Here is a 17,099-nt window from a genome sequence, read left to right as displayed (position 1 = left end):
ACACTCCGTAACTCCCATGGATGTGGGAAAGACAGTAAAGTTGGACTCATCAGAGAACAATACATGTTTCACATTGTCCACAGCCCAAGATTTGCAGTGTTGAAACTGATATTTGTCACTGGTACAAGTCACCAAACTTTTGACTATAGCAACCCGACCATTAATATTGACTCTGTGAAGCTCCTGACTAAGAGTTTTGGTGGAAACAAGAGTCGAGGTGCGCATTTAATTCTGCAGTGAGTCGGGCAGTACCTGGACATCACTTTCAGACAGCTTGCGTCGACAGTTACTCCTGTTGGATGGTGGTCTTATGTGGTGGTATATCGACATTACCCTGGATATCATAGCTCTTGATACACCACAAAGTTAAGCCAGCGAGACGCGCACCAACAATTCGTCCTCTTTTGAACTCTGATATGTCTCCAATTATGCTGTGTGGATTGCAATATTTTATGTACAGCTGTGCTATTGCTCTGCTAATTCAACCTTCACATTCTGCTTTCACTGATGGAATGCAAAATCAGTGTTGTGAATCGTCCAACACTATATTGGCTATAGATAAAAAATAAACAGTTTTGCCTTTAGCCTTGCCCTTACGATATTCAAATGTGTACCGTGTTTTAATCACTAAGGAATAAACACAGCATGAATAAGGAAACTAATAAACCTACTGTTTTCATTTATATTTGTTGAAAATGGCATTGCAAGGAATCACTTGAACTTTTGTGTCTGCATGTTTGGTGCATGTGTGTGTGTATTTGAGAGAGAGAGAGAGAGAGAGTGACATTCTCTTTCAAGAAAGGTGGCATATGCATATCATATTGTATCAATATTTTTCAAAATGTGCATGCTTTTGAACTAAAAGCCTTAATGGAGTTATTTTATGCAGTCCTGTGATCACAAAGCAAGCAGAAGCAAAACATCCTTGTATAAGAACGGCAATACAAAAATTGTTGATCCTGAATGGGGATGATAACCACTATCAATTTGATAGATATTAGAACTTCCTTGTAAAAGAATAATGGGTAAAACAGAATCCGATGCCGAGAAGTCCAGGTCTAAGAAACCTTCAATCATGTGATCAAGTCGTTCATGCTAACCCACTCTTTGGTGCTTGACCCTTAATACAGTGATGATCATTAGTCGTTTTATTGTGTACTTAATATTGTTAAAATAATCAAGTGTGTAAGAGAGAGTGTGACTGCAGAGGTGCTGAGAAGGAAATGCTAGGGGGTGGTGTTGGGAGGGTGAGCAGGGTCAGGGGGATGAAAACATACTGAGGAGAAAGAATGTGTTACAGTGTGTGTCTGGCCATGTGAAGAGTGGGATAAGATTTACAGAGGGCGACAAAAGACATTTTGCTCTAGGAGTCAATAATCTGGAAGTACTTTGTAGTTTTTAGTGTTCATGTGCAATGATACATAATCAAGAGGAACAGTTATATCTGAAGTCTGAAGATTGACCCAATAATGAAGAATTCAATCCAAAGGAAAACAACCTCCAGCTCAACTATTGCTAAAGCCAACATGTGAGTATAGGGATAACTTTACATCTCCCTTTTGTATCTCATAATTACGAGTTTATTTCTCGAACTTGTGACTTTATATCTTAAGAATTGACTCTTTTTCTTGTGATTTAGATTTTTTTTTCCCTCAAAATTACAAATCTATATCTTACAATAAAACTTAACTTTTTTATTTTAAACGGTCTCTCAATTATAAATGTATTTTACTTTGAGGTTAATACATCCATTGATACACAACCTTTCCTTATGCAAATGTATCGCTAGAACAGTGGCAGTCAGATACCAAGATATATTTACCTGAAAAAAATTAGCATTATTATTCATTATAATAGCTTGGTTTTGTTTGTTTAATTTGTTCTTTTCTTTTTTTTTACTTTCAATTGAAAATCAGTCCTAAAAAGTTTTTCACATACAACACCTTAATAGGATAAGAAGCAATCAGTCAAAAGTCACTAATCACAAGCACAGAAATGTATGACGTGATCTGTTTTGGTGCCCAGCGAACAGTCTTGTCACCTGTTGCATTCCATTTTTAACATCCATTGTGAACTTAAACAGGACAAGTGTGTCAAGGTCTTGAATTTGTCCTCAAGTCAAAGTCGCATGCATGTTACTGTCTCTTGTTGTCCACGGGCTAACAACAGGCTGTAAAGTCTTTAGATTTATTCCCACATTGCAAAAAAATACTTAGTTTACCTCATACTTTATATTCAACTGGAGAATATGATATTTGCTTTTAATTCCTGGGTTACGCCAATTCAGGTTAATTCCACAGAATATAAACAATTATATATATATATATATTTAAAATTATGTTTTAGGTGATTTGAGTGCATTTTTTAATGAAACATTTTAGACCATTAGCATAGTGGCGGGCGTGTTGAAATGTATGGGTGAAGCAGGATTCCTCTTTCTGACCTTGTCCAATACCGTTCCTCATGGGGTTCATAGCTCAGATATTCAAGCACAGACCTCAGAGGTTATACTGATCTGGGTAACCTCTTTGAGGACGTCATGTACCAGAGTGACAGGATTCCCCCCACCTCCATAGTTGTTGCATATAGCTGTAACAGAGACCTGCATTTTTCAGGCGAGGCTTCTGTAATTCAGTACGTTTGGCCTTTTCGAGGTGCTGGGTCATTAACATATCTATGAGTTAACAACATAGATACTTCTGGTCTAGTTTCAGAATATGCTAAGACCCCACATCCTAGTAATACAGAGCAGAGGTTGTGCTAAGTTGTTCAACCATCACGTTTATGCTTAGTTTTGGTTTGCCCTTGACTGACCAGCATGGGCTGTTCCCATGTCCCCACCTTCCAGGAATGAAGACATGATGAATATCTATTCAGGCGTTGTAAATCAGATTATCTTAATAACTTAGCACCATCTGCTGAGCAACATGGCTTCAGGTCATCATACCATTACTGCAGTAAAAACAAAAATGTGTGCAATTATGTGCATATCATAATAATTATGATAATTATGATCATATCAATTACATTTTCATTTTCATTACATCTCTTGCTGTTAGTCCCAGTGAAAGTTGTTGAATGATTGAATCTGCTGAATATGTGAATCTGAACATACTTCTGGGAGTGATCCTGCATCAGATGAGCATCTAAAAATAAGATTTACCTAAATAGATGTGTGACCGATGAGTGAGAGAGACAGAGTGAGAAGGCTCAAATGATTTCATTAGGAAAGCAAGCTAGTGGTTGTTGATTCTCGTTGCACTTGGTATTTCAGTTATAGGCCAGGTGGATTAGAGCGCACTCAGGAACATGCCGATCTTCTATTAAATTATATGATGCTGTTCAGCTCATCTTAGAACTTCTCCAATAACAGAAAGCATAAATGCCTCTATGCTAGCATATCTTTGTTATCTAACCTCAGACACACTATTCATATGATGTTCCGGAGTCTTCTTACAGTTTCAACAATAACTTACCAAGGACAAACAGATCATTTAAAGTAGCCAATATTTCAACACAAAGGCCATATCCACACTAATACGTTTTACTTTTTCTCTCCGTTTTGGCCTTCTGTCCACACTGAGACGGCGTTTTTTTTAATAATAAAAACAATCCTTTTTGAAAACGCTCTTCAAAGTGGATACATTTGAAAACGCCGTTTTCGTGTTGTAGTGTGGACTGTCAAAATGGAGGTATTTAAAAACAATGACGTAAGTTTAGTCATGTGAGTGACGCATATTGTAGCTACCAATAAATATTCATGTTTATAGGCTACCGTTATTGTGCCTGTTATGTGCTATTCACTTTCACACTGTTGCTAAAAATGTTACTTTGCACACTCTTCATATCACAGTCCTGCAAAGATGACAGAAAATGTACTCACATTGCTGTCCTGCAGCAATATATGACTGAGAGCAGTTGCGTTTTAGACCAAACATATATGGTGAGTTGGTGACCGAGTCAGTGTGACCTAGACGCATCAGTGAATGGTGAGATATTTTGCTAAATAAAATTATCCTGCCAGAAGAATTGCGCGATAACTTTATTATTTATTTTTCCATCTCAGTGAGGTTTTACGCATGTGCAGTAAGGTGAATATAGCGCTTTCCGACGTTTCAGTGTGGATGAAAAACTTTTTGAAAACGCTGGTGTGGACTGAAAGCGTTTTCAAACGAAAATGCCGTTTTCAAATGTATCCGGATTAATGTAGTCTGATTGCTATCAGGATGTTAATAGATAGAGTTTCAACTAGCCTATAACAAAAAGTGTTTATGTAGCTAAACATTGGATACCCTACCTTTAAGATTTGAAGTATAGCCTACACTACAAGTGTATGGAGCTCGAAATGTGTCTTTATTACATGCGAGAAAATAAATGATCTGAGAGAAAAAAAAAAGTTTGAGAGAAAAAGTTATCACACTGATAGCAAAAAAATATTTCATTAGAGAAAAAATAATATTTGAGAGAAAAAGTTTTCATATCAATAGCAAAAAATAATATTTGAGACTAAAAAAAGTTTTGAGAGAAAGTATTTTCTCATAGAACATAAAAAAATATAAATTAGACATTTTTAAATTATTTCTGAGAAAAAAAATTTCTCTCAAAATACGTGTCAGGATTTTGCTTTTGCTGTGAAAATTGTGTTATGGGCGGGGCCACGTTCTTTTTTTCCTATTGGAACGTTCCTATTGGCCAGTCAGGTGAGCATCATCTTGTCTTGACCATTTCTGTGTGTCATCAACTTACTGATTTTTTTTCTCAGAAATAATTTTTAAAAATTCAAATTTATATTTTTTTATGTTCTATGAGAAAATACTTTCTCTCAAAACTTTTTTTAGTCTCAAATATAATTTTTTTGCTATTGACATGAAAACTTTTTCTCTCAAATATTCTTTTTTCTCTCATGAAATGCTTTTTTGCTATCAGTGTGATAACTTTTTCTCTCAAACTTTTTTTTCTTTCTCTCAGATCATTTATTTTCTCACATGTAATAAAGACACATTTCGAGCTCCATACAAGTGCACATTCAATACAATGTATCACTTATTTTTTCATCTAACAATGTAATTTCTCACAGGAAATCAACGCTTTTATATAAAGATATAGATTTTTTATATTTGTATTATTGATAAAGGGACTTATTTTTGAATGTCACTTTAGCAGATTGCTCTGTATATTAATCTGTTGTCCTTTAAACCAAGTTTGAACTGTGAACATGTGTGCACTCTCTTGAACAGATTTTTTGAATAATGCGTAGTCCAGGTTTTGTCAACCCCTCTTTTAAAAAATATAATTATTTATCGGATGTCACATTATTCAAAAATCAGTCCAGGAGAGTGCACACACACATGCAGGGAGCCATGGTGGCTGTGAATATATGACAGCTGTGTGGTACTTTACACTAGACAAATGTCTTTCACCTCTTACTCATGTTACGAGGACATGCTGTCACAGTGTTTGAAAAACACCCCGTTGGCGTGTTATTAATTATACGTAATGAAGTGAACACATGCCTGAGTGAAAGCCTCCACGAAGTTGTCCTTTCATGCTCTGTGGAGAATAATCGTCCATTCATTAAACTTTAAAGTATTTGTTTATGCATGTTTAACACCGGAGAACTATTTCACAGTTTGCTTGGAAGCTAAACGTTGAGCTCCAGACATGGATTGATGGCCTAGATGAAAGGAAAAGCTTATCAACAAATGTCATTTGAATAATGAGAGTCAAGGGAGTCAACAACAAACAAGAGTGTCCATGGGAAAATGAAATAAAACAAGAGGGGAAAATGTTTCAAGGTGTCAAGTTCTTAAAAATGTAGTGTTCATGCTGGTATAATATGGTTTTGAAAAAATGTTATATAATTTTCAGGAACTTTTTCAATTTAGTGATAAATTTAGTGCAAATTTGGTGTAAAAACAGCAACACAAAATACACATATAATAACAAGTGTTGTTTTCAGAAGAAAATATATATTAAAATTAAGTGACTTTAAGTGACAATAAACCTAATTTAAAGGGAAAACTAGTTTGTTTGTTTTATAAACTTGTTTTCCCTTTAAATTAAGTTAATTTTTCTTACCCCACTGACAGATATTTTTCTTGTTTTTAGCACTTAAAAAGTCACTTAATTTTGATACATTTTTCAGTAAACAAGACTTAATATCTTGTTATTTTGCTTCGAGTTAATGTACAGGTATCTTGATTTAAGAATGTTTAGATATTTGTAAAGAAATCATGTTATAAGATATAATGTTCATTATATCACAGTTTTTTCACCTGGCATTATATAAATTGCATTTTTAATGTATTTTTGAATACATTTCTAGATCATGACAAAAAAAATTGACTCTGTGCTGAATGTATGGGTTGAATGATTCAGTAATATTAGAAATGTATATTCTTACATCTTTTTCCCCCCACAGACATTCACATGCTCCTCAAATCAATACCAGGCCAGTGTGTTTGTCTCAGATGAGCAGTGTTTTCACCGGCGTGCCACCGCTATTTGGAACAACACAAGCTTTCCAGTTGAGACTAGCCCAGCTTGAAGCTCAGTTGGTCTTGAACCTGATTAGTAACATTGCAGCTGGAAAAAATAGCAGTTATGGGAACCCTCTTGTTCCTCTGAGTCTCTTACAGCCTGTTGGCATTCAAAGATCCTCATTTTTTAACATGTACCAGCCACCAGGGGGTTTTACCCTCTCCCATCTATTGAATTCCATACCTCACAGGGCAAGTTACCCCTCATCATCATTCACAGAAATTAATTCAGTTACTGCGAATAAGGAGAGTGGTGACCTTCTAGCAAAAGAGATCAATCAGGAGAAAATACCCATCATTAGTAACACAAAAGTGCCACTGCCAACATCTGAGAAACCTCTCGTTAGATCCCGCACCAACCATCTTGGCAAGCATTTTGCCTTCAAACCAGATGTGGACTGTTCTCGGTACCAGTCAATGACAGCCAAAGCAATGATTTCTCCTGATAAACCACAAATTGAAGAAGTAGAGACAAAGCAACAAGCAACACTACATTTTCCAACAGAAAACCTAAGCAAAGCTTTAGCCAGCCTTGGCCTCTCTTTTGAGGACCTAGAATTACTCAGTCACTTCCCAGACAACCAGTTAACAACAGAGAAACTTCCCTTCATCATACAAGACATCCAACAACGCAAAGAAACAAAGGGCATTTATCATGGCCATGCTAGATGGAACTCATCTGATCAGGTGGAATCAAACGCTCATGGGAAACATCATGATCAGAGGAGTATTGGTGAATGGCAGGGGTCTGCTTTACCAAGTCCCTATGGGCAATCCTGTCCATCCTCCCATTCCCATAGATCCCTCAGCGCTAAAAGATACAGCACATCTGAGGACATTCATGAGCACTTCTCAACCCAGTCTAGAGCATTAAAAAGATTAAGAGATTCATCAGGTGAGTTTTTATTACATCTATAACTGATGCACCAATGATCCAGATGAAAGGCTTTAACTTAAAATATCGAAAAATGTTGGTTGGAAAAATGGAACATCAAATTATTACAATTACCCATAAAATTACTACAATTATAGATATTATGGTATTTATTTATTTAGTATAACTTTATCTCTTCAAGTTGTTGTATTTAGTGTAAATTCGTCTATTCAAGTTTTAAACAATAAAAAAAATGTTATGTGTGTGTGTGTGTGTGTGTGTGTGTGTGTGTGTGTGTGTGTGTGTGTGTGTGTGTGTGTGTGTGTGTGTGTGTGTGTGTGTGTGTGTGTGTGTGTGTGTGTGTGTGTGTGTGTGTGTGTGTGTGTGTGTGTGTGTGTGTGTGTGTGTGTGTGTGTGTGTGTGTGCCAGAAATATACAGCTTAAAAAAATATTGTATCATAGGTTTCATGGCAAAGAGTTTGACCCCTTTCTCTCTACCTCTTAGGAAGTGGATCCAATTCCTTCCTTAAGAGACTGCAGCATGGGCCTGCTGATGTCACCAGGGGGAGGCCTGGTTCAGACTGTTTTCCCTCTCGTTCAAAATGCAGCATACGGCACAGCTTTGTCTCTACAGGCTGTAATAAAACAAGACATTATACAACAAAAAGATCCTTGTCCTCTGCACACAGATCCACCACTTTCAATTCCATGAGAAATGGCCAACAACAGTCTTTTCCAGTCAAGTCTGCAAAATCAGAAGGAACCACTGAATCTATGAACATTCAGATGCCAGGAACTAAGATGACTGAAAAAACATCAGCACAAACTGTAAGCTCTCGCAGGTGAAACAGAAGTGAATTACAAGTGATTGTTATTAATATCATTATTATACGAATAGCCAGTCTTATTAAAGGTGTTTAAAAGTGTGATCACAACCACCGTTATTGAAATACCACCATTAAACCATTAAATTATCAGTTTGGTCTCAGCAGTGCAGGCTGAAAACACACAGGTCACACTAACACAGTCCCATGATGACAAATTTGGAGACAGGGACCTCTAGTGGTGTGAGATGTGTTAATGTTTCGGAAAGGAAACAGCACATATATGTGCTTTAATAGACAAACTCAACACACTTTTAATTAAGCAGTTTACTTTTTTCCCCTCATCGCTCCTGTGTTTTCCTACAGAAGGGTGTAATTCGTGTGTCTGGAATCTCTCTTGACTACTCTGAAAGTGAACTAATCAAAATGGCATCTCCATTTAGTCACCCTGTTGAGGTTTTAATGGCAACTGAGGTTGACATGGAAACCTGTCTAGAATGGAAGAAGGTATGTGCTATTTTAGAATATAAACGTATAAATTTAATTCTATATATAATATAAATGTCTTTTACACTTCATTTTACAACAAAACTACATTTTCTGTAAAAAAAAATATTAAATGAAATTTTGGTCACACTTTAGTTTAGGCTCCAATTCTCACTAACTAACTATTAACTAGGCTATTTTTGCCTCAATAAAGTCCTAATTACTGCTTATTTATTAAAGGGTTAGTTCAAACAAAATGAAATGAAAATTAAAAAATGAAAATTCTGTCAGTAATTACTCACCCTCATGTTGTTCCAACCCCGTAAGACTTTCGTTCATCTTCGGAACACAAATTAAGATATTTTTTATTAAATCTGAGAGCTGGATCACTCCTCCATAGGCTTCTTAAGGGATCGAAACTGGCCGGCCCAAAAGTTATGAAAGACATCGTTAAAATAGTCCGAGTGACTACAGTGGCTCAATCTTAAGTTTATCAAGCGACGAGAATACTTTTTGTGCGCAAAAACAAACAAAAATAACGACTTTATTTAAACTATTCATGTCCTTCTCTGTTGGCCTCGAGATTTCACGTAGTGAAACTACGCAAAGCTTCTAGGTTGTACGTCACACGCATCACACACATGACATGACCAGCGTCGGCCAATAGGGAGCTTACGTGTGACGTGCAACACAGAAGCTTTGCGTAGTTTCACTACGTGAAATCTCACGGCCCAGGCCCACAACAGAACAACAGAACCGGAAGACAATACAATGCTGAATAAAGTCGTAGTTTTTGTTATTTTTGGACCAAAATGTATTTTCGATGCATCAGAACATTCTAACTAACCCACTGATGTCACATGGACTACTTTGATGATGTCTTTATTTCCTTTCTGGACAAGGACAGTATACCATACATACATTTTCAATGGAGGGACAGAAAGCTCTCGGACTAAATCTAAAATATCTTAAACTGTGTTCCGAAGATGAACGGAGGTCTTACGGGCTTGGAACGACATGAGGGTGAGTCGTTAATGACATAATTTTCATTTTTGGGTGAACTAACCCTTTAAGGTAGTTATTAAGTTTAGGTATTGTGTAGGATTAAGGGATGTATGGTAGTGCAGACTAAGGAACTAAAAGGTGCTTTATAAGTAATAAACAATATCCAAGTAATAGGCCTATATGCATGTTAATAAGCAACTAGTTAAGTGAGTATTGGACCCTAAACTAAAGTGTTACTGAAATTTGTGACCAAATATCCCAGCTAACAGGGAACGTTAAACTTTGGATAACATTCTGGTAATAGTAGGGAGGTTAAGCCCAAAAAATAGGCCTTTGACTTCAAGTCATGATGCAAAGGTCTCCTTTGGTATGGAAGTACCTTAGGGTCATACAAATCATTTTATCCTAAGACACAAGTAAGATCACACTTTGTATCAGAAATAAACATGTTTTTTCAAAAATGGCCGCCAATGCGCCGAAAATACTCTAGAGCCCATATTCAATTCAATTCAATTCAAATTTATTTGTATAGCGCTTTTCACAATACATATTGTTTCAAAGCAGCTTTACAGAAAGTACATTTCAGAAATGTACATAGAATAATATAGTTAGTTAATCATCATGTATTAATTTAGGGCATAACATATCGCCGGCGTTGAGTCGTCTCTTCACAGGCGTCGAGTCGTCTCTTCATAGGCGTTTAGTCATCTCATCGCAGGTGTTGGAGCGTCTGAAGTCTCCGTGAGAGGCTGGATACAAACTGGAGCTGACGAACGCTATTTACCTCGGGACTAGCGTCCCGAGATAACAGCATAAAAGCAGATGGGAAATAATTAGCGTAGCTGCTGTTCATAATATTAATGCAGTCGATCTGATTCAACAGTGGTATAAAAGGTAAGCATTATGTGAATGCTTGGCTGAAGAGATGCGTCTTTAATCTAGTTTTGAACTGGGAGAGCGAGTCTGAGCAACGAACAGTATCAGGAAGGCTATTCCAGAGTTTAGGAGCTAAATGTGAGAACGCCCTCCCTCCTTTAGTGGACTTAGATATCCTAGGAATGACCAGAAGCCTCGAATTTCGGGATCTTAAAGAACGCGATGGATTGTAGGGCGATAGAAGGTCCATTAAATACACAGGAGCTAAACCATTTAGGGCTTTATAGGTCAGTAATAGTACTTTGTAATTGATACGGAACTTGATAGGTAACCAGTGCAGAGATGATAGAATCGGTGTTATATGATCATATTTTCTTGACCTAGTAAGAACTCTAGCGGCTGCATTTTGGACTAACTGTAGCTTGTTTATTGAAGATGCAGGACAACCAGCTAATAAAGCATTACAATAATCTAGTCTCGAGGTCATGAATGCATGAACTAACTTTTCTGCATCAGAAACAGATAGCATGTTACGTAATTTAGCAATGTTTCTAAGGTGGAAAAAGGCTGTTCTTGTAACATACGAAATATGATTTTCGAAAGACAAGTTGCGGTCTAGTATAACACCCAGGTCTTTTACTGTAGTCGATAGGGTAACAGGACATCCTTCTATATTAAAGTTGTATTGTAAGAGATTTTGTGGGTAGTTTTTTGGACCAATAAGTAATACCTCAGTTTTATCTGGATTTAGTAGCAGGAAATTACACGTCATCCAGCATTTTATATCTTTAAGACATTCTGTCAATTTAGATAAGTTAGTGTTTTCATCTGGTCGTGATGAAATATATAATTGAGTGTCATCAGCATAGCAGTGGAAATTAATTCCATGTTTTCTTATAATATTACCAAGTGGCAGCATATATATTGAGAATAGCAGAGGGCCTAACACCGATCCTTGCGGCACTCCATAGTCTACTGACGTTATCTTCGATTTCTTATCTTTGCTTCTGTTATCGCTATAATGACAAATTTGGTGTCAAAGTGTACATTTTTGGGGTCAAGGAATCCAATAAAATTGGTTTCAAGTTTAGAAAAATAATAATTTTCCCCATACCATGACAATTGGGGGTAAATATGCACATTTCACATAAAAATTGTCATCAGAGTGACTTTACTTATCTTTTCGTTCAAAAACTTTAATTTTGTATTTAAGCAGTGCAGCTACTTCTGTACATTACATTTGTCCTAAGTAGCATGAGATTTCGACCAGTCAGGAGTAGCCTATAGCATATCAGTTCCGGCAACAACACATCCCATCTGCACCAGGAGCTGTGACAGCTGTTGAAGGTCAGAGGTGACAGGTTAACACTTTGTGGTTCGTATGACTTTCTCATTAAATAGAAAAATGTTTTTAATGTTAGATAACTAATAACTAGCTAGCTAGTTGACTATGGAAAAAAAACCTTTGAGGGAAAACCTCTTTTCTCGAGAATACTGAAGCCAAAAATTATCCTTATAATTTTTATTAATTTAAAACACACTTGCTGCAGCTAGCAGACCTAGGCGAGGCAGCTCGCGCGCCTATTGGATGCTATGCGGCAACTGCTGCAACCTATCGAGGCACTGCTCGTGATGTAAGCACCAATGAGTGGGCGTGTGGGCGAATGGGCGTGGCTTATGCCTATATAAGCCAGAGCTCGATAAGATGCTCCTTGGTTTTCATCGACTGAAGCGAAACCAGATGGTAGCACAAGCACGGCAGGGTTACGCAACACTCATTCCCCCTTCTAGAGAGAACCGAGGTTACGTTAGTAACCGTGACGTTCTCTTACGAGAGTACTCTCATGTTGCGTAAGCTAGCTTACGCTACGGGAATCCAATTTAAAACGCTGTGCGTGCTAAATCTACCACAACACTGACCCAAGGGCGAGCGCCCTGAGTTCATATGATATGGGGATATAAAAATGGGCAGCTAGACCTTTAGATCGTCCACCAAACGAAACAAATAGCTGTCCTGACCGTCTGAAAGCAGCCGAACGTTCCACGTAAATTCTAAGGGCCCTAACCAGGCAAAGGAGATTCACGTCACACTCGCTGTCAGATCCGAAGAGAGAATGTCAGATTGAAGAGGCAGTGGTACCAGTACCAGTCGGCCTTCCAAGGTTTCAGAGCTCCGACGCATTTCTGAGTGACCCTGAGGCGAAACAGATCGGAGGCCCAAGCTCGAGACGGCACTCGTGCTTTCAGCCACCACTGCAGTGGGCGCATGCGAAGCAGACCCAGCTGGAGTACTGATGATGATGAGGCCATGAGGCCCAGCATTTTCTGAAATCTCTTGAGCGGGACTATAGTGCCGCAATGTTCAGTATGCGCTCTGGCAATAGTCGCGCTGTCATTGACAGCGAGTTCAGCTCTGTGCCCAGAAAGGATATTTCCTGGCTGGGGGACAGCGAGCTCTTCGCCCAATTGACTGTGAGACCAAGATTCTCGAGGTGTTCGAGTAATATGGTCCTGTGTTCTATGAGCTCTGAATGAGATCGAGCTAGAATCAGCCAATCGTCCAAATAGTTCAAAGCTCGCATGCCCTGAAGTTTCAGGGGCGCGACAGCAGCGTCCATGCACATCATAATATACAGGATGCCAGGGACAGGCCGAACGGTAGGACCGTGTATTGATATGCCTGGCCCTCGAAGGCGAATCTCAAAAATCGCCTGTGACGAGAGAATGTCAGACTCGCTGTCAGATCCACAGAGACTTGTGCTCTGAAAAGAGTGGCAAGTACTTTGGGGACATAATCATGTCTTGGTTTGAGGATGACCTTGGAGTCATTAGGCCCAAACTCAAGGCACGACGCACTAACAGAAAGTGCGTGTAAGTCACCCACCAGCTTGACTGAGGCGATAGCCACCAGAAAGGCGGTTTTCAATGAGAGATACTTAAGGTCCACAGACTGTAGAGGTTCGAAAGGGGCACCCTTCATGGCCTCCAGGACCAAGGAAAGGTCCGAGGGGGGGCGAGGAGGGTTCATCCTTCTAGCTCCCCTGAGGAAGCGGACACCAAGGTCGTTCCTACCCAGTGACTGGCCATGCGAATGTTTGACAAACGCAGCAATAGCCGCCACATATACCTTGAGCATGGATGGGGATCTACCCTTATCCAAGAGCTCCTGTAGGAAGGAGAGAACCTCCGACACCCCAAAATCTTGTGCATCCAGGTTGCGAGCTGAGCACCAACCTGAGAACACTGACCACTTGGAAGCACAAAGCCGTCTAGTAGAGGGCGCTCTAGCTTGCGTAATCGTGTTTAACACTCCGTCGGGGAGACTGACGGGTACCCGTTGATGGCCCACACATGCAGAGCCCAAAGCTCGGGTCGTGGGTGCCAAATCGTACCCCCGGCCTGTGAGAGGAGATCTCTCCTCAACGGGACAGGCCACGGAGGCAAGCTCTGAAGCTGCATCAGCTCCGGAAACCAAACTTGGTTCGGCCAGAACGGAGCTAATAGAAATACACAGGAACCGTTCTCCCTTATACGCTTGATTACCTGTGGTAACAGCATGATCGGAGGGAAAGCATAGAGAGGGCGGCTGGGCCAGTGATGGGCCAGCGCCTCCTTGTTCTTTGTGAAGCATATTGGACACTGAGCGTTGTCTTGAGACGCAAAGAGGTCGACTTCTGCTGTGCCAAATGTGTCCCACAACAGCTGAATAGTCTGAGGGTGGAGGGACCATTCCCCTGGGGGAACGTTGTCCCTGGACAGCCTGTCTGGACCCACATTAAGATGGCCTGGCACATGCGCCGCTCTCAGCGAGAGTAGGTTGCGCTGAACCCATACAAGGATGCGTTCGGCCAGTGCATGAAGGTTCCGTGATCTCAGACTGCCCTGGCGATTTATGTAGGAAACCACCGACATGTTGTCCGTGCGGACAAGGACATGGTGGCCCTTTAGAAGGGGAAGGAAGAACCGCAAGGCGTTCTCGACCGCCTTCATCTCTAGACAGTTTATGTGCAAGCTCTTTTCTTGGCTTGACCACAGGCCAAAAGTCGGTCTGCCCTCATAGAGGGCGCCCCAGCCCGAATTGGAGGCGTCTGTCGAAACCACTATCAGTTTAGAGATTACTCCCAGGTTTACACCTGTCTGATACCAGTCGACCGCCTTCCAGGGCTCCATAGCTGTGACACAGTTCTGAGTTACCTTGAGACGTAAACGACCGGATGCCCATGCTCGACGCAGGACCCACGTCTTCAGCCAGTGCTGTAAAGGGCGCATGCGAAGCAGACCTAAACGAAGAAATTATTAAGTTGTGAATGGACTGTGTGTTTGGCATGTGTTTTTTAATAAAAAATTGCATACTTCACCTCCAATTGTCATGTTAAGGACAACATTATTGTTTTTTAGTCTTGGAACCTATTTTATTGGACTCCTTGACCACAAAAATGTACCCGTTGATACCAAATTTGTCATTATAGCTATAACAGAAGCAAAGATATGGGTCTCTCAAGTATGGTCGGCGGCTATTTTTAAAAAATGTGCGTATATAAGATACAAAATGTGATCTCACTTGTGTCTTAGGATAAATTTATTTCTATGGCCCTAAGGTACTTCCATACCAAAGGGGACCTTTGCATCATGACTTGAAGTCAAAAGTCATTTAACCTCCCTACTATAAGGTTCTTCAAACAAACGTTCTTCCAGTAACATTAACAGAACGTTCATAGTCATCTGGTATTTAATAATCTACACAAAACATTAGCACAAAAACATTATTTATACATTGTTCATGGAACGTTTTTTCCTGAAACGTTTTGTTTTTAAATGTTACTATTGAATGTTCTCTGAACACTCTGAAACGTTCCCATAATGTTTGCAAAATTCTAAAATTGAATGTCCCCTTTCGCATAACCAAGTAAAAATGTGTTTTAAAAACGTTCAGAGAACATTAAAAAATAAAGTTTTATAACTTAATGGGAACATTAGCATAACATTCTTGGAACATATTTTTGTTTGGATAATGCTTTCTAAAACAATTATCAATAGACATTCAGCTATATCAGCTTGTGTGTGTTTTCCAGGCTTTATTGATGCTTCCAACTGAATTCTCAGCCCAGGAGATGGTAAAGGTTTACTCTGCCATCCCGGTTCATATGAGACAGCAAAGTTTAGAGCTGGTGTCCCAAAACGTTGACCTTAGTTCACCTGTGAGTTAACACACTTATGGATGGATGAAAATTTTCTTGCATAAATACTTCATTTTTTGTTTATTTACTTATTGGGTTTGATTAACTTTTGCATTAGGTGTCAGTGTTTCATGCTTTTGTGGGGCCATCAATTTCAAATGCAAGTATCACTTGGTCTTGAGACATTTCAAATATTTAAGCTAAAAAAAACACACATTCTTTTTCAAACTTCCATCTATTCTCCATGACTCTTAACAACAGTCCTCACTGTCCTTTAGGGGCTGTTGACGCCTTTGGACCATTTGCTGGTTGTATGTAATGTACCTAACCAGCCCTGTGCTGCAACAGGAGTGCTACGTCTGATAAAACCCTTTGGAAAAGTTTTCAGAACTCTGGTGTTTAATGGAAACAATGTAAGCTATGCTGTTGCAGAACACTAAAGACATTTTTGACAGCATATATAAAAGGAGTAAAAGTGAAAATAATATGTGAAAACATGAAAGAGTTTGACTCCATTTCCACGGTCATTCTTTTACCTGTATTTGAGTCTAAAAGATCAGTGAATTTATGATATTTTCTGTTTTCTAGGTGGATGCTGAACAGTGCCATTGGAACAAGAGTAGTATCCAGATGGTTTTAGAAATGGAATCTGCTTCTGTTGCTCTATCTGTATTTGAGTGGTCTCACAAAATTCCTTGTCTTTATCACAACCATCATCTCTCTTTCCTCAGAGGATGTGATATACAGAAAGATACATCTGAGGTCAACTCAGCCAAATACCCTCAAAGTGTTTCCCCTTAAATGTGGTATATTTTCAATACCTTTGTAATAAAATACAATGAAACAAGGTTATAAGAATATTATTGTTTGTCTTTCACCTTTTATAAAGTTGTATATTTATTAAAATGTTAATCAACATATTTAACTACAACAATGCACATTCATGGAAAACCTGGAAATATCAGAACTTTTAGAAGTCTGATTTACAGGCACGGTAAAGTAAATAATAAAAAATTATTATTATGATAATAAAATTATTATTCTAAAAAAAACCTATTCTTCCATGAAAAAGTAATGGAAATTTAAAACCGAATTAAATTATTCTGGTTATCTTCAGCTTTATTTTATTGACTAGAAATTGTGAGTGCAATATCCATAAAATGATTTTTTTTAAGTCATTATCCAGTAATCTCAATCAACTAGAAAGGCCATGGAAAATTCATTTGAAATCCAGGTCAAAATTGTGAGAACCCTGTACAATTAATTGAAAATCGGATTGTCAAAATTACATAGAATTATTATAGGACATGGTTGTATT

The 17,099-nt window shown here is 38.7% G+C and overlaps 1 protein-coding gene across 1 annotated transcript; it reads left to right on the top strand.

The window, feature by feature from the left end:
* Window positions 1-1,265: 1,265 nt before the first annotated feature.
* si:ch211-89o9.4 (uncharacterized protein LOC566247 homolog) lies at window positions 1,266-16,629 on the top strand. The gene is made up of 8 exons (XM_056241337.1): window positions 1,266-1,528; window positions 6,422-7,434; window positions 7,919-8,241; window positions 8,604-8,744; window positions 15,677-15,802; window positions 15,900-15,941; window positions 16,060-16,194; window positions 16,370-16,629. Exons 1-8 carry the CDS (start codon window positions 1,470-1,472, stop codon window positions 16,580-16,582), a joined length of 2,052 nt encoding a protein of 683 aa, XP_056097312.1. The 5' UTR covers window positions 1,266-1,469; the 3' UTR covers window positions 16,583-16,629.
* Window positions 16,630-17,099: the final 470 nt, after the last annotated feature.

The sequence above is a fragment of the Rhinichthys klamathensis genome, unplaced genomic scaffold (genome assembly GCF_029890125.1).
Source record: "Rhinichthys klamathensis goyatoka isolate OS25496 unplaced genomic scaffold, OSU_Roscu_1.1 h1tg000636l_1, whole genome shotgun sequence".
NCBI lineage: Eukaryota > Metazoa > Chordata > Actinopteri > Cypriniformes > Leuciscidae > Rhinichthys > Rhinichthys klamathensis.
Note: the sequence above shows the minus strand (reverse complement) of the source record. Positions and strands in the feature narration are given on the sequence as shown.

Excerpts from the sequence above, each read along its gene's own strand:
- si:ch211-89o9.4 (XM_056241337.1), top strand. The coding sequence starts at position 1,470 with ATGAAGAATTCAATCCAAAGGAAAACAACCTCCAGCTCAACTATTGCT. Across the intron at positions 8,745-15,676 it reads CCTGTCTAGAATGGAAGAAG|GCTTTATTGATGCTTCCAAC; the intron begins GTATGTGCTATT and ends TGTGTTTTCCAG. Across the intron at positions 15,803-15,899 it reads ACGTTGACCTTAGTTCACCT|GTGTCAGTGTTTCATGCTTT; the intron begins GTGAGTTAACAC and ends CTTTTGCATTAG.